General features: G+C 49.3%; 1 protein-coding gene across 1 annotated transcript in view; it reads right to left on the bottom strand.

The window, feature by feature from the left end:
• LOC140387051 (mitochondrial adenyl nucleotide antiporter SLC25A24-A-like) overlaps positions 1-24,357 on the bottom strand; it is a 150,116-nt gene that overhangs the window by 34,715 nt on the left and 91,044 nt on the right. Inside the window, exon 5 of the mRNA XM_072470062.1 lies at positions 9,318-9,425. Within this exon, the coding sequence (XP_072326163.1) occupies positions 9,318-9,425 (108 nt within the window). The remainder of the gene's footprint in view (positions 1-9,317; positions 9,426-24,357) is intronic.

The following is a 24,357-nucleotide window of genomic DNA, read 5'->3' as shown; positions in this document are numbered from 1 at the left end:
TGTGTCTGCTAAAGCTGTAATTAGCAAGTCATAAAAGTGAGGTGATCATTCAAAGAACAAAGAACAAAGAAATGTACAGCACAGGAACAGGCCCTTCGGCCCTCCAAGCCCGTGCCGACCATGCTGCCCGACTAAACTACAATCTTCTACACTTCCTGGGTCCATATCCCTCTATTCCCATCCTATTCATGTATTTGTCAAGATGCCCCTTAAATGTCACTATCGTCCCTGCTTCCACCACCTCCTCCGGTAGCGAGTTCCAGGCACCCACTACCCTCTGTGTAAAAAACTTGCCTCGTACATCTGCTCTAAACCTTGCCCCTCTCACCTTAAACCTATGCCCCCTAGTAATTGACCCCTCTACCCTGGGGAAAAGCCTCTGACTATCCACTCTGTCTATGCCCCTCATAATTTTGTAGACCTCTATCAGGTCGCCCCTCAACCTCCGTTGTTCCAGTGAGAAGAAACCGAGTTTATTCAACCGCTCCTCATAGCTAATGCCCTCCATACCAGGCAACATTCTGGAAAATCTCTTCTGCACCCTCTCTAAAGCCTCCACATCCTTCTGGAAGTGTGGCGACCAGAATTGAACACTATACTCCAAGTGTGGCCTAACTAAGGTTCTATACAGCTGCAACATGACTTGCCAATTCTTATACTCAATGCCCCGGCCAATGAAGGCAAGCATGCCGTATGCCTTCTTGACTACCTTCTCCACCTGTGTTGCCCCTTTCAGTGACCTGTGGACCTGTACACCTAGATCTCTCTGGCTTTCAATACTCTTGAGGGTTCTACCATTCACTGTATATTCCCTACCTGCATTAGACCTTCCAAAATGCATTACCTCACATTTGTCCGGATTAAACTCCATCTGCCATCTCTCCGCCCAAGTCTCCAAACAATCTAAATCCTGCTGTATCCTCTGACAGTCCTCATTGTTATCCGCAATTCCACTAATCTTTGTGTCGGCTGCAAACTTACTAATCAGACCAGTTACATTTTCCTCCAAATCATTTATATATACTACAAACAGCAAAGGTCCCAGCACTGATCCCTGTGGAACACCACTGGTCACAGCCCTCCAATTAGAAAAGCATCCTTCCATTGCTACTCTCTGCCTTCCATGACCTAGCCAGTTCTGTATCCACCTTGCCAGCTCACCCCTGATCCCGCGTGACGTCACCTTTTGTACTAGTCTACCATGAGAGACCTTGTCAAAGGCCTTACTGAAATCCATATAGACAACATCCACTGCCCTACCTGCATCAATCATCTTTGTGACCTCCTCGAAAAACTCTATCGAGTTAGTGAGACACGACCTCCCCTTCACAAAACCGTGCTGCCTCTCACTAATACGTCCATTTGCTTCCAAATGGGAGTAGATCCTGTCTCGAAGAATTATCTCCAGTAATTTCCCTACCACTGACGTAAGGCTCACCGGCCTGTAGTTCCCTGGATTATCCTTGCTACCCTTCTTAAACAAAGGAACAACATTGGCTATTCTCCAGTCCTCCGGGACATCACCTGAAGATGGGCGCGGGGGAGGATCCGGCCCCCCCCCACGGTGGCCTGGCCTGCGATCGGGACCCACCGATCTGCAGGCGGGCCTGTGCCGTGGGGGCACTCTTTCCCTCCGCACGGCCTCTGTAGGGCTCCGCCATGGCCATCGGGGAGAAGAAACCCCCTGCACATGCGCCAGAACATGCTGGTGGTTCTGCGCATGCGCGGGACCACGGTGGCCCTTTGGTGCCGGTTGACCCGGCACCAACCCCTCCGCCGCTGGCCTAGCCCCCGGAAGTGCCGAGGATTCCGCAACTTCCAGGTGGCCCGACGCCGGAGTGGTTCGCGCCGCTCTTGGCGCCATCGTCGGGCCATCCCACCTGTTGCGGGAGAATCCCGCCCCATGTGTCTCAGATACCGTGGTAGAGGACCAGGTGGGATTTGTGAAGGGTAGACAGCTGTCCTCTAATATACGATAAGTTCTAAACATTGTCCTCTCACTTTCTTCCGCCCCTGGGCCGGAGGTGATTATATCTATGGATGCTGCAATACCATTCGACATAGTGGATTGGAAGTACCTCATTTTGGTACTTGGGAGGTTTGGGTTCAGGCAGAAATTTATTTCAGGGGTACAGCTGCTTTGCACAAACCCCATGGCTAGCGTTCGCTCGACAAGCTTGGGATACTTCCCTCTGAACAGTGGTAGAACACAGGGGTGCCCATTGTCGTCGCTGCTTTTTGCTCTGGCGATAGAACCTCTGACGATGACACAGAAGGCTTCTGGGCGGAAGAGAATATAGGGTGTCTCTTTATGCTGTTAACCTGCTCCTGTATGTCACAGATCGGGTCTCTTCTAAAGATGAGATTAAGAGCCTGTTGAGGGTCTTTGGCTCTTTTTCGGACTATAAGGTAAACCTCGGGAAATGTGAGTACTTTCCGGTTAATGCCCCAGGGAGGAAAGTCAATCTGGGGGGATTACCTTTTGCCGGGCCAGAGGGAGCTTCTGGTACATCCTTCCTCAGATAAGGACACCAAACTGCACACAATACTTCAGGTGTGGCCTCACCAATGCCCTATTCAATTGCAACATCCTTATTCCTATACTCAACTCCTCTCTCTATGAAGGCCAACATCTTGGGGCAGCACGGTAGCACAAGTGGATAGCACTGTGGTTTCACAGCGCCAGGGTCCCAGGCTCGATTCCCGGCTGGGTCACTGTCTGTGCGGAGTCTGCACGTTCTCCCCGTGTCTGCGTGAGTTTCCTCCGGGTGCTCCATTTTCCTCCCACGGTCCAAAGATGTGCAGGTTAGGTGGATTGGCCATGATAAATTGCCCTTGGTGACCAAAAAGGTTAGGAGGGGTTATTCGGTTACAGGGATAGGGTGGAAGTGAGGGCTTAAGTGGGTTGGTGCTGACTCGATGGGCCAAATGGCCTCCTTCTGCACTGTATGTTCTATGTTTTAATATACCATTTGCTTTCTTTACTGCCTGCTGTACCTGTGCGCTTACTTTTCACGACTGATGCACGGGGACACCAAGGTCTCGCAAACTATCCACCTCTCTCAATTTAATTCAAATAATAATCTGCCTTCCTATTTTTGCTACGGTTGCGGATAACGTCACATTTATTCACATTGTACTGCATCTGCCATCTGCAAAACAGGTGAGCTAATCAGTAAACAATGCCTTCGAGGAAAGTGGATGGAGAACCATGTAGTGGTTCTACCATCATACCTATCAAGAACAACCAGAAATGTTCATGGCGCCAATGATGTGCCATCCTCTGATTCTGAAAGTAAAGAACAATTGAAATCTGAAAGGCACAAATTGTTTCAGTTTATATTACCAAATCGAGATAAGGGCTGTGAATATGAAAACTCCAATGAGGAGGTATAAACTGTAACACAAGGAATGTTGCATACAAAGGCAACCAACTCCGAGAGGATTGAACTTTCAGAAGCACTCACTGCTGAAGGTAGCCATCGAAGGACAAGCGAGAATGTACTGCTGGAGGAGTTGGAGTGTTTACTGGTTAAAAATGAACCAAATGTTTTCTCAGCCTTAACAATATTGCTTGCAGTTTAGTTGTTGAAGATCCTTGAAATTTGTTTAAGCATTCATTGGACAATCAGAAAAGACTGACTGCATTTCATGAGAGACAGAAAGAGTAGAGACACAGTTGTAGGGAAACGCCAGGGGACACTCCGTTAGCTACACATGGTGTGGACATAAGAAACTCTGAACCAATAAAATCAAATCCATCTCAACTAAAAGCGTTGAGAGTGGCTCAGTTGGAGACTGAAATCCAATGCATATTGGACATATTGGAGAGACAAGCGAAAGTGCCGTGGTTTCCAGAACGGCAAGTAGAGTTTGAGAGATTAATGTTAGTGGACGAACCAATGCTGGCTGCTCTGGACTTTTTCAGATAATTTAAAATGGCCAAAGATGCCAGTGATCTGGGGGTAGGGGCCGTGCTATCACCAGATGACAGTCCGCAATACAGAGGCCAATGGGGTATTTTCTGGAAAAAACTAAATTCATGCCACAACTAAATTCAGCATTCCACAAGTGAAAAGGGAGTCTTAGCCTTGCTGCTAGCCCTGCTTTGAAGCATATGTCTGACATGATAAAAAACAAAGGTTAGTTTACACAGACCACAGTTCACTTGCATTTATACAGGAGTTCAAAATCCGGAACGCAAGGATTTTCCATTGGAGTTTATTGTTACAACGGTTCAATGTTAAAATTGCACATATTCCCGGAAAGGATAACATGATTGTAGATGCTTTGTCACGCATATAAGGGTTGTCTAGTTACCAATGTAGAGACTGGGAAGGAAACCTGTACACTGGGGATGGATATGTGTTTCTGATTAATATCTTGCATACCTCATAAGGAAATGTCTATGCCGTGAAGTTTCATTCTTTTAGGGGAGGGGGTTTGTAAGGGTCCTTCCTGTTTGTTTTTATTTATTCCTGTTAATTCCCTTATTTGCCTTTCTTTTATTTTTGCCGTTACACATTTGATCCATGGATGACTTGTGGATATGTGTATTTAAGACAGCCTGCATTTTTAATTCAGGCAGCAGAAAGCAGTAACCTGTGCCTTTAATTCAAGCAGAGGATTTCTGCAGCATGAGAGACTGCTATGTTAGTCTGTGGTGGTTCAAACCGGAGCTGGGGACTGTAAGGCACCAATGACAGAGGTTGGCTGGGATTTGGTTTTATTGATTTGGCTGATGGCCAATGAATTGGCCCAAAAGGCTCTGATCTGCCCGGTAACAGATGGTGATCGGATTCGATCCGTCTGGAATGCTTTTTAGAGTCCGGAGCTTCGAGTTTGGTTTCAGTTTGACTCCAGGCAGCTTAGAGAGAAGACCCACTCTCTCCTTTCTCTGTTTTTCTCCAGAATGCCTGTGTTGCTGAACTGGCAGAGAGCCTGGATGGATCCATCCACAGGAGAAACATTGAAGGCGGCATAGGCAAACTCCAGGACCTGCTAACTCTCGCCAGCACGTCTGGGTGCTGTTCTCTTGAGGCTGCAGATGCCTGGAGTCAAACCACGAGCTGAAAGCAAGGTGAAATAAAGTGTTTCCCCAGAAAGTCTGGTGCCTGTGAGTTTTGAATTTTCTCATCTGCGGGTAGAATGAATGAATGACTCTGCAAAGAAGATTATTACCAGCTATAAACCAGAGACTTTATCCAGCAAGCGAGTTGTGAAGAAAGTGTGCTAAAGGACCACCATCTGATGCAGTATTTTGACCTTCATCCTTATTATTTTTAACCCCCTCAGTGTTTGACTGTTTTGTGTGTGTGGGTAGAGGATGGGACAGTTAAAGTGGGCAGTCATTATCGAGTTGTATTTATTCCATATTTCATGATAGTTCTTGGTATAAATAAACAGTAATTTGTGTTTCAACTTACAAACCTGGTGACGGTAATTATTGGGCAGTTACGGGCCAAAGACTTCCGGAATGTTTTAGAAGAATCATTGGTTAATTCACTTGTGTTGTGAGTTTGAGATGAGTGGGGCTGGGATTGACCACGTATTTGCTCAGGATATCGTGACAAAAAGGAAATAAGGAAATCAAAGCGAGGGCTTGAAAAATTATTAGCAAATAAAGTTGAAGAAAACCCAAAAATGTTTTGCCATTATATCAATGGTAAAAGGTTAGTTAAGGAAAAAGTAGGACCTTTCCGAGATGAAGATGGAAAATTGTATGTAGATGCAGAGGCTGTGGGTTTTAAAATGAATATTTTGTCTCTGTGTTTACAAAGGAAAGGGGTATGCAGTTGTAGTAGTCCAGGAGGAACACTGTGGGATATTGGATGGGATCACCATAAAGAGAGAGGAAGAACCTGAAGGGTTAGAAGCTTTGAAAGTTGTTAAGTTGCCAGGGACAGATGGATTGTTTATGAGGCTGAAAGAGGTCAGGGAGGAGATAGCAGAGGCTCTGAGGATGATTTTCCAATCCTCACCCAACACAGGGGAGGTAGTGGAGGACTGGAGAAATGCAAACGTGATTCCATTGTTTAAAAAGGAATTGAAGGAAATACCAAACAATTATAGGCCAGTTAGTCTTACGTCAGTGATGGGCAAATTAGTAGAATCAATCCTAAGAGATAGGATTAACTGTCACATAGAAAGGCAGGGATAGTCATCATAGATATATTAAAGGAAGGTCTTGCCTCACAAATTTGATTGAATTCTTTGAGAAAGTGACAAGAAGGATTAATGAAGGTAGTGCAGTGGATGTTGTGTACATGGATTTTAGCAAGGCATTTGACATGATTGGTCAAATAAGCAAAAGCCAATGGGAGACAGGGTAATGTGGCAAACTGGATAAAAAGTTGGTTTAGTAACGAGAAATAAATGGTAATGGTCAATGGATGCTCTTGTGAATGGAAAGTTGTTTCAAGTGTGTTCCAAAGGGCTTAATGTTGGGACCCTTACTGTTTGTGTTATATATTAATGATTTTGATGTGAATATAGGGGGCATGATTGGGAAATTCGCAGATGACATAAAGATTGGTCAACTGGTGGACACTGCAGAGGATATCAATAATCTTCAAAAGGATATAGATGGGTTGGTGGGGTGGACAATAAAGTGGCAGATGGAAGTGCCAGGTCATGCATTTGGGGAGGTCAAACAGTTATAGGAAGGGCATAATAAATGGGAATATACTAAGAGGGGTAGATGAAGTGAGAGATCTTGGTGTACAAGTGCACAGGTCCCTAAAGGCAGCAGTGCAAGTAGATAAGGTTTTAAAGAAAGCATATGGAATGCTCTCCTTCTTTGGCAGAGGTATAGAATATAAATTAAGGGTATAATGTTGGAATTGTATAAAACACTGGTGAGGCCACAACTGGAGTATTGTGTGTGGTTCTGGTCACCACATTACAGGAAGGACATTATTACTCTGGAGAGTGCAGAGGAGATTTACAAGAATGTTGCCAGGGCTAGAAAAGTGTAGCTACAAGGAGAGATTGGATAGGTTGGGGTTATTTTCCTTGGAACAAAGATGGTTGAGAGGTGACTTAATCGAGATGCACAAAATTATGAGGGGAAGAGATAGAGTGCACAGGATAAAATTGTTTCCCCTGCTGGAGAATTCTAGAACCAGGGGACATAGATTCAAATGGCAGAAGATGCAGAGGGTACATGAGGAAGAACCTTTTTACACAGAGGGTAGTGGATGTCTCGAATTCACTGCCTGAGTTGGTGGTGGAGGCAGAGACCCTAAACTCTTTGTTATTGAAAATATGAAAGTATGTGTCATTTGAAACATGGAAGTCCGGCAATATCTGGTCTGAGAGAAACATGAGAGGATACAGGGAAAGACCCCACAAAGGGTTAACAGCAGCTGCAAAGAGCAGGATTGTAAAATGCAGATAGCCTTAGTCAAGCAGGCTTAGCAATCAAGACAAACAGGATTTTGAATGAAACCAAAAACAATGGCTCACACCTTCATTGAAAGTAACTATCTTAGTGAGCAGCTGGAAAAGAATGGATGAGGTTCAGTTGAATTTGGTGAGAATTCTAAGTGTGAAATTTGCTAATACCAGGTAAATTAAAGAAAACTGGAGACTATCAGTCTACGAGAAACATAATTCAAAGCCAAAATCAAAGTCAAAATTATGAGCTGAGGACACAATTGGAAAATAAAACTATAGAAATGACAGGAACCAAACCAAAATTCACACCTCTTGAAGTCAAAGCATTTTTGAATATCACAAAGGAAACAATGTAATCAGAGGCGTCATTCTCCGACCCCCCCGCCGGGTTGGAGAATCGCCGGGGGCTGCCGTGAATCCCGCCCCTGCCGGTTGCCGAAGTCTCCGGCACCGGATATTCGGCGGGGGCGGGAATCGGGCCGTGCCGGTTGGCGGGCCCCCCCGCTGGATTCTCCAGCCCGGATGGGCCGAAGTCCCGCCGATAAATTGCCTGTCCCACCGGCGTGGATTAAACCACCTTTTGAACGGCGAGACAAGACGGCGCGGGCGGGCTCCGGGGTCCTGGGGGGGGGGGCGCGGGGCGATCTGGCCCTGGGGGGTGCCCCCACGGTGGCCTGGCCCGCGATCGGGGCCCACCGATCCGTGGGCGGGCCTGTGCCGTGAGGGCACTCTTTCCCTTCCGCCTCCGCCACGTTCTCCACCATGGCGGAGGCGGAAGAGACTCCCTCCACTGCGCATGCGTGGGAAACTGTCAGCGGCCGCTGACGCTCCCGCGCATGCGCCGCCCGGAGATGTCATTTCCGCGCCAGCTGGCGGGGCAACAAAGGCCGTTTCCGCCAGCTGGCGGGGCGGAAGTCCCTCCGGCGTCGGCCTAGCCCCTCAATGCTGGGGCTCGGCCCCCAAAGATGCGGAGCATTCCGCACCTTTGGGGCGGCGCGATGTCCGGACATCGCGCCGTTTCGGGAGAATTTTGCCCCAGATCTATGAGGTGAAGTTGTGTCAAAATGAGTACTTAGTTGGATTAGAATGTTTAGATCAAAGATACTAAGAGTAGGCAGAGTCAGCTCAGAGACAACCAGCAGAGCCAGCTCTCACAGCTCGGTACATGGGAAAGATAGGACACAGCAACCGAGCTAACCAGCAAATACATCTAAAGAAGACCAGATTTTACAAAGAAGATTGATTGTCAAGGTGGGCCTGAAGGTCCCTTCAACCGACCAGAAGGATCCAGAAGCAAGATCTTTTTACCTTCCTGTAAAGACAGTAATTGCAGCTTTTAAAATAAAAAATATAATAAGAAAATAACTTAATTTAACCTGAAATAGTGGTTATTCCAAAGTCTACTTTACTTACTTAGCAATGTGGGACCCAGGATCGATGCTACTAAGTGGTAAATAGATGAAATCTTCGGTGAAGGTATGGGTTACACCGGGGGATAACTTGAAAACATAGTTTGACCTGAATAGCACCCACTGAAGCCTGCATCGGAGTCAGGGAGTGAGAATCCCTGATCACCATTTAGAATGTCGGTCCTTTTTGGTATAGGGGAACTTCTAAGGATAGTGGTGAGTTTTCAAAAACATCTTTTAAAAAGTATCTAGATCTGCACCTTAATTGCTGTAAGACACAGGGCTATGGATTGGGTGCAGGAAGATGGGATTAGAAAGGGCACCTGGGTGTCCTCGGCATGGTATGGACAGGATGGGCTGAATAGCCTCCTTCTGTGCTGCAACTTTTCTATGGTTAAATGGTTCTAGTTTTAGTTTGTGAATTCAGTCAAACCATTAAAAAAAGAATTTTAGAGTACCCAGTTCATTTTTAGAATTCAGTCAAATCATGCAGGATCTGTCAGTTCTTACCTCCATTGGATAGACAATACTCTGAGCTGTAACTCCAGCGAGAGACCCTGCGATGAAACGTTGATGGAGGTCCAACTTGGAGTGGCCATCACTAAACAATTTCTTATACTGTTCAGAAATACACAGGAAGAGATTACAATCACTACAATCACAATTCAATTCATTTAGTAACTTTGAATGATTTCCTGTTAATTTGATGAAGGCTAGAGATACAACTAGTTTGTAGGAGCATAAACTACTGGCCAGTTGAAGTAATTAACATTTGGCTTCATTATTAAAAAGAAAACAGCAAAAAGACGGAAAGAGAGTGCCATATTCCCCTGAGAATAGCGCAGTACGATGGAGTGGAACTGCGCCAAATGGATTGAACCACATTGAATGGTCTCTGCTGAGTGGCCTGGGAAAACACAGTGAGCACAAAACTGACCTCGGTCCCCTTGAGTCAGGGGCCCGTGTTCAGGGAGAGGAAAACTTTGCCCGGGGAATTACAGCCTCTGGTGGAACAAACAGCAGATTGACGCTCATTATCGACGAGAAACTCGAAACTTCACCACAAGGGAGGTTATCACAGAAATTCTGCAATATGGGGGAGGGTTCTCTGTAGCCCGCTGCCGGTAGGAGAGATCCCAATGCAGCGGAGAATTGAGGATCAGAGACAAAACGGGATTTCTCAGGACCCCACTGGCGACAGGATCGAGGTTTGCAGCCCGCGTCAGCAGGATGCAAATAGGTCAGATTGACCCATTTTTATCATACTAATGGGATGGGCACCGGATTTTCCATGCCCCCATGATTCCTCTGCCCTCTGAACCAGGATTCCCGTGGATGTAGATTGGTGCCGGTATTTCCCAGTATGACTCTGACATGCTGGAGCACGTGATGGATCAAGTGGATAAGTCTTCAAGGTGGATGACCTCAAAAGATGACCGGAGGGACACCCTCACCCCGACAATGCAAATCCTGCTCACCCCATCAGACCCCCATGCCAGATGCCTCACCAGAGACCCCAATAACAGAGGCCCCCTACCAGAGACCCCCCTAGAGGCCTCCCCATAACAGCTGCTTGGAAGCTAAAAAGCACATCAAAAGCAGCAAAGTGCTCTCACTTTCTCTGTTTCTCTGAAGAAAGCACTTAACTGCTTTTTATGTGGTCAAGAGCTGTAAATCATAGCTAGATGTTTATAAAAATTGTGGTTAGTTACACAGCAGTGTACTTAAGATGCATTCAAGTGTGAAGGGAAATGAAAATTAACAATCCAGACAGTTCGCTGTATGCAATGCAAGTTGTCAATCACAGCCTTGTATAAGGAATTTCCCATTGATGTAAATGAAAGTCTTGCAGATTAAATATCTGAGGGGGTTAAACCTTGGAGATGTGGTTTTTGTTTTCTAGGAATTTACAGCTGCTGCTTTCTCTGCCTGAGGCAACATGTGTAGGGTACAGGTGAGTTATAAGTAGCGATTTTTTCAATGTGTGGACTTCTCCCCGGCATTTAGGCAGGGGTCTCTGTTATGGGGGGTCTCTGGTGGGGGGGGGGGGGGGTGTTATGGAGGTATTTGGTGGGTGGCTTCATTATGGGGGTCTCTGGTGAAAGGTCAGTGGGTGGGGTCAGGTTACCCTTGTACAGTCGGGGTGGTGATCCAACAAATCCCGTGGTGGGTGGAATTGCTTTGCGGGGTGGGAGGGGCCACTGGATCTCGCTAATTTCAGCAGGCGGCCTGACAGTGGGATTCGCAACAGTAAGAAGGTCCTTGTCTGCGAGTGCTGTATTTCTGAAACTACAGAAACCAAAATTAATCTACATGAAAACCTGGCCGGAAAGCAACGTTTGAAGAAGAGAAAGGTGCAAGAACCAACCATCTGAAACAAAAATGCTTTTTCCTTTTACATATAGTTTTCACCGCTCCCTCCTCTCTATGTTTATCTGTCTTGTGTGTGTGGGCAGGATTTAAAGTGGGGAATTAGGAATTAGATAATAGTTAACCAGTTGTATTTGCTGCATATTTCATTATTATTATTTTAAATAAATTACAATTGTGTTTAAACTTACAAACCTGGTGACTGTAACTATGGGACAGCCAATGGCCAAGGATTTTGGATATTTTTCCAAGAATTATTGGTTAATTCACTTATGTTGTTACTCTGGGTCAAGTGGGGCTGGAATTGACCGCCGTGTGTCGTGGAAAGAACAATAGGGAACACGGTGATAGAAACAGTGATGGACAATACAACAAAAGACAACACGGTGAAAAAAACAGTGATGGAAACTACTACCATATAAAAAAGTGATAGAAATGGCAATGGAGAATAAAACAATAAAGATTACGGTGATAGAAAGAGTGATGGAGAATACAACAATAGAGAACACAGTGATAAAAAGTGTGATCGAGAATACAATAATAGAGAACATGGTGAAAGAAACAGTAATGGAGAGAACAATTATAGAAAACACAGTGATAGAAATAGTGATGGAGAATATAACAGTAGTTAGCACCAGTTATAAACAGTGGTGGAGAATAGATTTTAAGGTTTCTTCCTGTTTATTCCTTTATATCCCCTTTATTTTCTTTTGCCATTATCATTTTTGATCATGGATAATTAATTTATAGTATCTCTATGTCAAGGAGAGAGAGGCAGGAGGAATTCATAAATTATGGGAGAGAACACTGCTAGTTTGAACAGTAGATCTCAGACTTTATGGCAACAGGGAAGGAATGGCAAGGGGATGGGGGCTTGATTTGATTGCTTGGCTTGTGGCTAATGAATTGGCCAAAAGGCCATGCTCTGTGTGGTAACATGTGGTGATTGGATCCTCTCCCAGTGAAATGGTTCCCAGAGATCTCAGGGAGCAGTTGCGTCCCAGACACACAAAGACAAGGATCTGCTTACTCTCTCTCCAGAAAGGTTGTTAGTGCTATATTCTTGAAGCTGCAGAGAATCTGAATGAATGGATCTACAGGAATAACCATTACAGACTTCAAATAAAGCAAAGACTGCTCTCTCTCTCTCTCTCTCCAGAAAGACTTTGGGCGGAATTCTCTCAGCCCACGCCGGGTCGGAGAATCACCAGGCATGGCGTGATTCGCGTGACGACGCCACAACGCCGATTCTCCAGTCACCGGAGAATCGATGGCATTGGTGTCGGCGTGGTCGGCGCAGCACCGGTCGGGGCCACGCTACGTGACCCCCCCCCAACGATTCTCCGCTCCCGGGATGGGCCGAATGGCTGCCCAAAAAAGCCCTAGTCCCGCCGGCGCCGTTCACATCTGGTCTTACCTGGCGGGACCTCGGCATCGGTCCTGTCTGGGACGGCCTGGTTGGGGGGGTGGGGTCCGACCCCGGGGGCTTGCAATCAGGGCCTACCGATCGGCAGGCTGGCCTCTTGTGGTGGGGGCCCTTTTGCCCCGCGCTGGCCCCTGTCGCCCTACGTCATGTTATTTCGGGGCCGGCGCGGAGAAGGAGGCTACCGCGCATGCGCGCATTCGCGCCGGTCGCGTTGCGCATACGCAGACCCGCGCCGCCCACTTGACGCTGGTATCGGCAGCTGGAGCAGCATGGGTCACTCCAGGGCCAGGCTGGCCTTCTGTTGGGCAGAGGATTGCTACACAAAGCATCCGATGACGCCGTCGTTAAACTCTCCAGTATTTACGACGGCGTCAACACTCTGCCTTCAGATGGGAGAATCCCGCCCTCTATTTCTGAAACTACAGAGGCCGGAATGAATCTACAGTAAACAAGTGAAACTGAAAGCAAAATTTGAAGTGGAGAAAGGTGCTAGAAACAAACATCTACAACAAAGATACTTTTTTCTTTTACATATAATTTTCACCCCTCCCCTCAGTGTTTGGCTGTCTTGTGTGTGTGCGCGCAGAGGGTGGGTGGGAAATTTAAAGTGTGAAATTATGAATTAGATAATAGATAACCAGTTGTATTTGCTGCACATTTTAGTATTGTTCTTGTTATAAATAAACAGTAATTATGTATAAACTTACAAATCTAGTGACTGTAACTATGCAGCAGCCAAAGACCAAAGACTTCAATATTTTTCTTTTTTTAAAAATAATTTTTATTCAAAATTTTTCACAGATTATCACAACAGAAAAATGGAACCCCCCTTTACACAAATAAGAAAACAACAAGGACCAAAGTGCATAAATAAACAAATAAATGTTAAACAGTAAACAATAGTGCATCCCCTACTAGACACAAACTTGCCCCGCACCCCCCCCCCCCCGGGTTGCTGCTGACCATCTCCTAACTCTCCGCCAGGAAGTCTAGGAACGGCTGCCACCGCCTGAAGAACCCTTGCACAGATCCCCTTAAGGCAAATTTCACCTTCTCCAGTCTAATAAACCCTGCCATGTCGTTAATCCAGGATTCCACGCTTGGGGGTTTTGCATCCTTCCACTGAAGCAGAATCCTTCGCCGGGCTACCAGGGACGCAAAGGCCAGAATACCGGCCTCTTTCGCCTCCTGCACTCCCGGCTCGTCCGACACCCCAAATATTGCGAGCCCCCAGCTTGGCCTAACCCTGGAATTCACTACCCTTGACACGGTCCTCGCTACGCCCCTCCAGAACTCCTCCAATGCTGGACATGCCCAGAACATGTGGGTGTGGTTTGCTGGGCTCCCCGAACACCTCGCACATCTGTCCTCACTCCCAGAAAACCGGCTCAGCCTTGCCTCGGTCATGTGCGCCCTGTGCAGCACCTGAAATTGTATCAGGCTGAGCCTCGCGCAAGAGGAGGAAGAGTTTACCCTTCCCAGGGCATCCACCCACATACCCTCGTCGATCTCCTCCCCCAGCTCCTCCTCTCACTTACCTTTTAACTCCTCTGCCGAGGCCTCCTCCTCCTGCATCACCTGATAAGTTGCCGAGATCCTACCCTCTCTAACCGACCCCCCCGAAAGCACCCTGTCCTGGACCCTGCGCACCGGCAGCAGCGGAAACTCCACCACCTGTCGCCTAACGAACACCCTTACCTGCATATATCTGAAAGCATTTTCAGGGGAGAGCCCGAATTTCTCCTCCAGCTCCCCAAGGCACGCAAACTTCCCATCTATGAACAGGTCCCCCATCCTCCTAATACTTGCCCTGTGCCAACTCAGGAATCCCCCATCCATTTTCCCCGGGACAAACAGATGGTTTTCCCGTATCGGGGACCACACCGAAGCTCCCATCTCCCCCCTGTGGCGTCTCCATTGCCCCCAGATTTTGAGGGTCGCCGCTACCACCGGGCTTGTGGTGTACCTCGTCGGAGGAAGCGGCAGCGTGCCATCACCAGCGCCCCCAGGCTCGTGCCCACACAGGACGCCATCTCCAGCCTCTTCCACGCCGTCCCCTCCGCCTCCATTACCCACTTACGTATCATCGCCACGTTGGCAGCCCAATAGTACCCACATAAGTTTGGCAACGCTAACCCCCCCCCCTGTCCCTGCTCCGCTCCAAGAACACCCTTCTCACCCTCGGGGTCTTCTTCACCCATATGAACCCCATAATACTGCTGTTAACCCGCTTAAAGAAGGCCTTAGGGATCAGGACGGGGAGGCACTGAAACACAAACAAAAACCTCGGGACCACAGTCATTTTAACCGACTGCACCCTACCCGCCAGGGAGAGCGGCAGCATATCCCACCTTTTGAACTCCTCCATTTGCTCCACCAGCCTTGTTAAATTGAGCTTATGCAGGGCCCCCCAGCTCCTAGCCACCTGAACCCCCAGGTATCTAAAACTTCTTTCTGCCCTTTTTAGCGGAAGCTCACCAATCCCCCTCTCCTGGTCTGCTGTGTGCACCACGAACAACTCGCTCTTCCCCATGTTGAGCTTATACCCGGAGAAATCCCCAAACTCCCTAAGGATCCGCATCGCCTCCGGCATTCCCCCCACCGGGTCCGCCACATACAATAGCAGATCGTCCGCATACAACGATACCCGGTGTTCCTCCCCCCCCCCCCCCCGCACCAACCCCCTCCAGTTCCTCGACTCCCTCAAAGCCATGGCCAGGGGCTCAATCACCAGCGCAAAGAGCAGGGGGGACAGGGGACACCCCTGCCTCGTCTCTCGGTATAGCCGGAAATATTCCGACCTCCTCCTGTTCGTGGCCACACTCGCCACCGGGGCCTCGTACAGCAACCTCACCCAGCTGATGAACCCCTTCCTGAACCCAAACCTCCTCAACACCTCCCACAGGTACCCCCACTCCACCCTATCAAAGGCCTTCTCCGCGTCCATAGCCGCCACTATCTCCGCCTCCCCCACCACCGCTGGCATCATAATTACATTCAGGAGCCTACGTACGTTGATATTCAACTGCATCCCTTTCACAAAACACGTCTGATCCTCGTGTATGACCCCCGGAACACAGTCCTCAATCCTCATGGCCAATACCTTTGCTAGCAGTTTCACATCCACATTAAGGAGTGAAATCGGCCAATACGATCCGCACTGTACAGGGTCCTTGTCCTGCTTCAGAATGAGAGAAATCAGTGCCCTAGACATCGTCGGGGGCAGGACCCTCCCCTCCCTCGCCTCGTTGAAAGTCCTTACCAGCAGCGGGCCCAACAGGTCCACGTACTTCCTATAGAATTCCACCGGGAACCCATCTGGCCCCGGTGCCTTCCCCACCTGCATATTCCCCAGTCCCTCGACCAGTTCGTCCAACCCAACCGGTGCCCCCAGCCCTGCCACCTGCCCCTCCTCTACCCTCAGGAACCTCAGCCGGTCCAGAAAGCGACCCATCCCCCCCTCCTCCGATGGGGGCTCAGCCCGATACAGTCCCTCGTAAAAGTCCCTGAAGACCCCATTAATACCCACCGCACTTCGCACCGTGCTCCCCCCTCCATCCCTAACTCCCCCGATCTCCCTCGCTGCCTCCCGCTTCCAAAGCTGGTGTGCCAGCATCCGGCTAGCCTTCTCTCCGTACTCGTTCACCGCTCCTCTACTGCACCTCCGCCTTCCTGGTGGTCAACAGGTCGAACTCAGCCTGGAGGCTTCGTCGCTCCTTGAGTAGTCCCTCCTCGGGGGCCTCTGAATACCTCCTATCCACCCTTAACATCTCCCCCACTAGCCTCTCCCTCTCTCTCCTCTCCTTCCCCTCTCTGTGGACCCTAATGGAGATCAACTCACCCCTGATCACCGCCTTCAGCGCCTCCCAGACAACCCCTACCTGCACCTCCCCATTATCATTGGCCTCCAGGTACCTTTCTATACACCCCTGGACCCACCCGTTCTCCTCTCGTCCGCCAACAACCCCACCTCCAAGCGCCACAGTGGGCACTGGTCCCTCTCCTCCCCCAGCTCGCGGTCCATCCAATGCGGAGCAATGGTCAGAGATGGCTATCGCCGAATACTCCGTGTCCTCCACCCTCGGAATCAGCACCCTGCTCATTACAAAAAAGTCAATCCGAGAGTAGGCCTTATGAACATGGGAGAAGAATGAGAATTCCCTGGCCCCCGGCCTCGCAAACATCCACGGATCCACTCCTCCCATCTGGCCCATAAACCCCCTCAGCACCCTGGCTGCCACCGTCCTCCTGCCCGTCCTAGACCTAGAGCGATCCAATGCCGGATCCAGCACCGTGTTGAAGTCCCCCCCCATTATCACGCCCCCTGTCTCCAAGTCCGGGATCCGGCCCAACATGCGCCGCATGAACCCCGCATCTTCCCAATTCGGGGCATATACATTTACCAAGACCACCCGCACCCCCTGCAGCTTACCGCTCACCATCACATACCTACCTCCATTGTCTGCCACGATGCTCAACGCCTCAAGCGACACCCGCTTCCCCACCAAAATCGCCACCCCACGATTTTTTGCATCCAACCCCGAATGGAACACCTGCCCTACCCGCCCCTTTCTCAGCCTTACCTGATCTGTCACCCGCAGATGCGTTTCCTGGAGCATGACCACATCTGCCTTCAGCCCTTTCAGGTGCGCGAACACACGGGTCCGTTTGACCGGCCCATTCAGGCATCTTACATTACAGGTTATCAGCCGGATCAGGGGGCTACCCACCCCCCCCCACCCCCGCCCCGCCGATTAGCCACAACCCTTTCTATGCCAGCCACGTGCCCACGCCCCCCGCACTTCCCGTTCCCCCCAGCGGCAGACCCCCGACCTCCTCTACAGACTCCAGCTCCCCCTTGGCCATTCCAGCAGCAACCCGGTCCCCCCCCCTCCCCCCCCACACACTCCCCCCACCCCCCCAGCTAGGTCTCCCCCTAGCATCATTGCCCCCCCCCCCATTGCACTCCCGTGAGTCAGCTTACTCCTGCTGACCCCGGCCAGTCCCGCCGCTCCATCGACCCCCCCAGTGTGGGAGTCTTCCCTCCCCCTCCTGTCCATCAACGGGCTATCCCCTCCCCCTCGACCCCACCCCCTTCCACTCTCAGTGCGAGAGAAAGCCCGCGCTTTCCAGCCCCGGCCCCGCCTTCTCTGGCGCAGCTCCCTTTCCAGGCACAGTCCCAATTCCCCCGGCTCGGGCCTCCCCCCCGCAGGGCCCCATTTCCATTTCCAGCCACCGACGCCCACAGGCTTTTACCTGTCCCCCCTATGAACCCACCCGACAGACAGAGAAGAAATATTGCCCAACCAACCGCACAATCCCCTCAAAACACAACACAACAGTCCCAACCATCCCCCCTCAGCATCCCCTTGTCCCCAGCCCTCAATCCAAGTTCAGCTTTTCGGCCTGAATAAAGGTCCATGCCTCCTCCGGCATCTTGAAGTAATGGTGATGGTCCCTGTAGGTGACCCACAGTCGCGCCAGCTGCAACATGCCGAACTTCACCCCTCTCCGATGCTGCACCGCCTTAGCCCGATTGTACCCGGCCCTCTTCTTAGCCACCTCCGCGCTCCAGTCCTGATAAATCCGGACATCTGCATTCTCCCACCTGCTGCTCCGCTCTTTCTTGGCCCACCTTAGGACACATTCTCTGTCCACGAAATGGTGGAACCGCACCAGCACCGCCCGCGGCGGCTCGCTGGGCTTGGGCCTCCTCGCCAGCACTCGATGGGCCCCCTCCAGCTCCAGGGGCCCCTGGAAGGCTCCCGCGCCCATTAGCGTGTTCAACATGGTGACCACGTAGGTTCCGACATCCAATCCTTCCAGCCCCTCCGGGAGACCCAGAATCCGCAGATTCTTTCTTCTCGACTGGTTCTCCAAGTCCTCGAACTTCGCCTGCCATTTCTTATGGAGCACCTCGTGCGCCTCCACCTTCACCGCCAGGCCCAAGATCTCGTCCTCATTCTCCGAGACCTTTTGCCGGACCTCCCGGATCGCCGCCCCTTGGGCCGTCTGAGTCTCAAGCAGCTTGTCAATTGACGCCTTCATCGGCTCCAGCAGCTCTGCCTTCAGCTCCGTGAAGCAGCGCTGGAGAAACTCCTGCTGCTCCTGTGACCACTGCGCCCACGCTGCCTGCTCTCCACCCGCCGCCATCTTGGTCTTCCTCACTCGCACCTTTCTCTGCTCCAATTCCACTATTTTCACCGCTCCACTCCTGGTCCAATCCATACAGTGCCGGGGGAATACTGCTGTCCCCTTCCCACACTGGGAATCATCGAAGAAGTGCCGTTGGGGGCCCTAAAAAGAGCCGAAAAGTCCGTTTCTAGCGGGTGCTGCCGAACGTGCGACTTAGCTCCGCATAGCCGCAACCGGAAGACAGGTATTTTTCGAAGGATTATTGGGTTATTCACTTGTGTCGTGACTCTGGGTCAAGTAGGGCTGTAATTGACTGCGCATGAGCAGAGGGTGTCAAAACAAAACCAATAGAGAACAAGGTGATCGAAACAGTGATGGAGAACACACCAAGAGAGAGCAGGAAGACAGAAACAGTGATGGAGAACACAATGATAGAGAAAACGGTGATAGGACCTGTGATGGAGAAGACAACGATAGTGAACACAGTGATAGAAACAGTGATGGAGAGTACAAGAGAACACAATCAAAGAAACAGTGATGGTGAATAAACTGATAGAGAACACGGTGATCGAAACAGTGATGGAGAATACAATGATAGAGAACACGGTGGTAGAAACATGGTTGGAGAATATAACGATAGAGGGCGCGCTGATAGAAATAGCTTTTTTATCCCATTCATCTGATGTGGGCATTGCTGGTTAGTCCAGCATTTGTTGCCCATGTTTAGTTGCCCTTCAGAAGGTGGTGGTCAGCTCTCTACTTGAAACGATGCAGTCCCTGAAATATAGGTACACCCACCGTGCTGTTAAGTAGGGAGTTCCAGGATTTTGACCCAGCTACATTGAAGGACTGGCAATATATTTCCAGGTCATGGATCTCAGTGACTAGGAAGGGAACCTCCAGGGGGTGGGGTTCCCAGATAATTACTGCTCTTGTCCTTCTTGATGGTAGAGGTGGTGGGTTTGGAAGGTGCTGTCTAAGGAACCTTGGTGAGTTACTGCAGTGCATCTTGTAGATGGTGCACATGGCTCCAACTGTGTGTCAGTGTTGGAAAGGAATACAACAATATTTCATCGAATAGAATTTCATAGAATTTACAGTGCAGAAGGAGGCCATTCGGCCCATCGAGTCTGCACCAGCTCTTGGAAAGAGCACCCTACCCAAGGTCCACACCTCCACCCGATCCCCATAACCCAGTAGCCCCACCCAACACTAAGGGCAATTTTGGACACCAAGGGCAATTTAGCATGGCGAATCCACCTAATCTGCACATCTTTGGACTAGAGAATAGAGAACACAGTGATCGAAACAATGATGGAGAACACAAGAAAGAAAATGGTGTTAGAAACAGTGATAAAGAATACACCAATAGAGAACTCGGTGACAGAAACAGTGATGGAGGATACAACAATAGAGAACACTGCGATGAAAACTATGATGGAGGAAATAGTGATGGAGAATACAATAGAGAACATGCTGATAGAAACAGTGATGGAAAATACGCCGATAGAGAACATGATAGTAGAAACAATGATTAAGAATACAAGGAAAGAGATCACATGAAAGAAACAGTGAAGGAGAATACAACAATAAAAAAGCGGTGATAGAAATACTGCTGGAGAATGGAATGACAGAGAACAAGGTGATGTAAACAGTGATGGAGAATACAACAAAAGTGAACACAATGAGAGAAAGTGATGGATAATACAATAGAAAATAGAAAATACAGCACAGAACAGGCCCTTCAGCCCACGATGTTGTGCCGAACCTTTGTCCTAGATTAATCATAGATTATCATTGAATTTACAGTGCAGAAGGAGGCCATTCAGCCCCCTGAGTCTGCACCGGCTCTTGGAAAGAGCATCCTACCCAAACTCAACACCTCCACCCAACACCAAGGGCAATTTTGGACACTAAGGGCAATTTATCATGGCCAATCCACCTACCCTGCACATCTTTGGACTGTGGGAGGAAACCGGAGCACCCGGAGGAAACCCACGCAGACACGGGGAGGACATGCAGACTCCGCACAGACAGTGACCCAAGCCGGAATCGAACCTGGGACCCTGGAGCTGTGAAGCAATTGTGCTATCCACAATGCTACCGTGCTGCCCTTAAGAACAAATAAATCTACACTATATAATTTTTCCGTAATCCATGTACCTATCCAATAGCTGCTTGAAGGTCCCTAATGTTTCCGACTCAACTACTTCCACAGGCAGTGCATTCCATGCCCCCACTACTCTCTGTGTAAAGAACCTACCTCTGATATCCCTCCTATATCTTCCACCTTTCACCTTAAATTTATGTCCCCTTGTAATGGTTTGTTCCACCCGGGGAAAAAGTCTCTGACTGTCTACTCTATCTATTCCCCTGATCATCTTATAAACCTCTATCAAGCCGCCCCTCATCCTTCTCCGTTCTAATGAGAAAGGGCCTAGCACCCTCAACCTTTCCTCGTAAGACCTACTCTCCATTCCAGGTAACATCCTGGTAAATCTTCTTTGCACCTTTTCCAAAGCTTCCACATCCTTCCTAAAATGAGGCGACCAGAACTGTACACTGTACTCCAAATGTGGCCTTACCAAAGTTTTGTACAGCTGCATCATCACCTCACGGCTCTTAAATTCAATCCCTCTGTTAATGAACGCGAGCACACCATAGGCCTTCTTCACAGCTCTATCCACTTGAGTGGCAACTTTCAAAGATGTATGAACATAGACCCCAAGATCTCTCTGCTCCTCCACATTGCCAAGAACTCTACCGTTAACCCTGTATTCCGCATTCATATTTGTCCTTCCAAAATGGACAACCTCACACTTTTCAGGGTTAAATGCCATCTGCCACTTCTCAGCCCAGCTCTGCATCCTATCTATGTCTCTTTGCAGCCGACAACAGCCCTCCTAATAATTGAGAACACGGCCAAAGAATCAGTGATGGAGAATACAATAGAGAGCACAGTGATAGAAATACTGTTGGAAAATGCTATGATGGAGAACAAAGTGATGTAAACAGTAATGGAGTACAATGAAGTGATCACGGTGATAGAAATGGTGATGGTGAATAGAATGAAAGAGAACACATTGATAGGAATAGTGATACAGAATACAACAGAAGAGTTCAGCTGAAATAAACAGTAATGGAGAATACAATAAGAAGTCTTGCAACACCAGGTTAAATCCAACAGGTTTGTTTTGAATCACTAGCTTTCGGAGTGCAGCTCCTTCCTCAGGTGAATGAAGAGGTGGGTTCCAAAAACACATATATAGACAAAGTCAATGATGCAAGACGATACTTAGAATGCTAGTCTTTGCAGGTAATTAAGTCTTTACAGGTCCAGACTGAGTGACTGGAGAGAGGGATAATCACTGGTTAACGAGGTGTGAATTGTCTCAAGTCAGGACAGTTGGTAGGATTTTGCAAGCCCAGGCCAGATGGTGGGGAGTGAATGTAAAGCGACATGAATCCAAGATCCCGGTTGAGGCCGCACTCATGTGTGCGGAACTTGGTTATGAGTTTCTGCTCGGCAATTCTGCGTTGTCACGCGTCCCGAAGGCTGCCTTGGAGAACGCGTACCTGAAGATCAGAGGCTGAATGCCCTTGGCTGCTGCAGTAATAGTGATGAAGAATACAACTCTAGTGAACACGATGATAGAATTGGGATGGAAAATACAACGGAGAGAACACGGTGCTAGAAACAGTGATGGAGAATACAACAATAGAGAACACGGTGAAAGAAACAGTGATGGAGAATACAACGATAGAGAACACGGTGAAAGAAACAGTGATGGAGAATACAACGATAGAGAACACGGTGAAAGAAACAGTGATGGAGAATACAACGATGGTGAGCATGGTGATAGAAAAGGGGCAGGAGTCTCTCAGCCCACGCCAGGTCGGAGAATCGCTGGGCGCAATTCGCTCTATGCGGCCTCCCCGGCAATTCACCGCCCGGGATGGGCCGAGTGGCCTCCCCAAAAAAACGAGTCCCGCCGGCGCCGTTCACATCTGGTCTTACCCGGTGGGACCTCGGCATCCATCCTGTCTGGTGTGGCCTGTTGGGGGAGGAGGGGGGTCCAACTCTGGGGGGGGGGTCCTCCACCATGGCCTGGCCCGCGATCGGAGCCTACCGATCGGCAGGCCAGCCTCTCGTGGTGGGGGCGTCTTTTGCTCCATGCCGGCCCCTGTTGCCCTAGGCCATGTTGCGTCGGGGCTGGCGTGGAGAAGGAAGTTACCGCGCATGCACAGACCGGCGGCACCCATTTATAATGAAATGAAATGAAAATGAAATGAAATGAAAATGAAAATCGCTTATTGTCACAAGTCGGCTTCAAGTGAAGTTACTGTGAAAAGCCCCTAGTCGCCACATTCCGGTGCCTGTTCGGGGAGGCTGGTACGGGAATTGAACCATGCTGCTGGCCTGACTTGGTCTGCTTTCAAAGCCAGCGATTTAGCCCTGTGCTAAACCAGCCCCATTTGACACCGGTATTGGCAGCTGGAGCGGCGTGGGTTGCTCCAGTGCCGTGTTGGCCTCCTGTAGGGCAGAGGATCGCTACACATAGTGGTCCGATGACGCTGTCATTAAACTCTCCAGTTTTTATGACGGTGTCAACACTCTGCCTTCAGATGGGAGAATCCCGCCCATGGTGAAGGGGAATACAACTATAGTTAACACTGTGATTGTATTAGGGATAGAGAATACAAAGGAGAGAACACAGTGAAAGAAACTGTGATGGTGATTACAATTATAGTGAGCATGGTGATAAAATCAATGATTGAGAATAAAACAATCAAGAACACGGTGATATAAATAGTGATGGAGAATACAATGGTAGAGAGCCCGGTGATAGAAACAGTGATGGATAATACAGCGATAGAGAACGAGTGCCGCTAGGCCATTCGACACTGGGTGATAAGGGGCAGTGCGAATGTGGCGAATGTTGTTCACCTTCCCAACGGCAGAAAACACATCACTAGTAAATGAGCACTTCCGGCAAACCGTGGACCGTAAAAGAGGTGCGCAATCGTTTCCTCGTTGTGCGGGAAGTGATGGATGCCATTTTGTGAACCTTCAGCTACTTTGAGTGTGCGTCCACCAGGATGAGAAACATGGATCTTAAAAATGGACCTGCAAAATCCATGTCAACGTGAGCCCAGGGACGTTCGAGCCTCTCCCACAGGTGCAGAGGTGTCGCTGCCGGAACCCTTTAATAGTCTTGACAAACAGGGCAGTGCTGGGCTACAAGCGCAAGGTCCGCGTTGATTCCCGGCAACCAGACATATCTCCTAGCCAGCATTTTAATCTTGGAGATGCCCTGATGTGCCCAGTGAATGTCTTTCAGAACCAATGCTTGCCCTTTTGCAGAGACAACGACTCTCATGTCCTACAGGAGGACACCATCCTCGGCGGTCAGCCCTGGCATTTTGGTAGAAAAAACCTTTAACTGAATGAAATGAAAATCGCTTATTGTCACAAGTAGGCTTCAAATGAAGTTACTGTGAAAAGCCCCTAGTCGCCACATTCCGGCGCCTGTTCGGGGAGGCTGGTACGGGAATTGAACCGTGCTGCTGGCCTGTTTTAAAAGCCAGCTCTTTAGCCCTGTGCTAAACCAGCCCTGG

This window comes from Scyliorhinus torazame, chromosome 12, assembly GCF_047496885.1.
Source record: "Scyliorhinus torazame isolate Kashiwa2021f chromosome 12, sScyTor2.1, whole genome shotgun sequence".
Classification (NCBI taxonomy): Eukaryota; Metazoa; Chordata; class Chondrichthyes; order Carcharhiniformes; family Scyliorhinidae; genus Scyliorhinus; species Scyliorhinus torazame.
The sequence above is the reverse complement of the archived record's forward strand: the minus strand, read 5'-3'. Positions and strand labels throughout refer to the sequence as shown.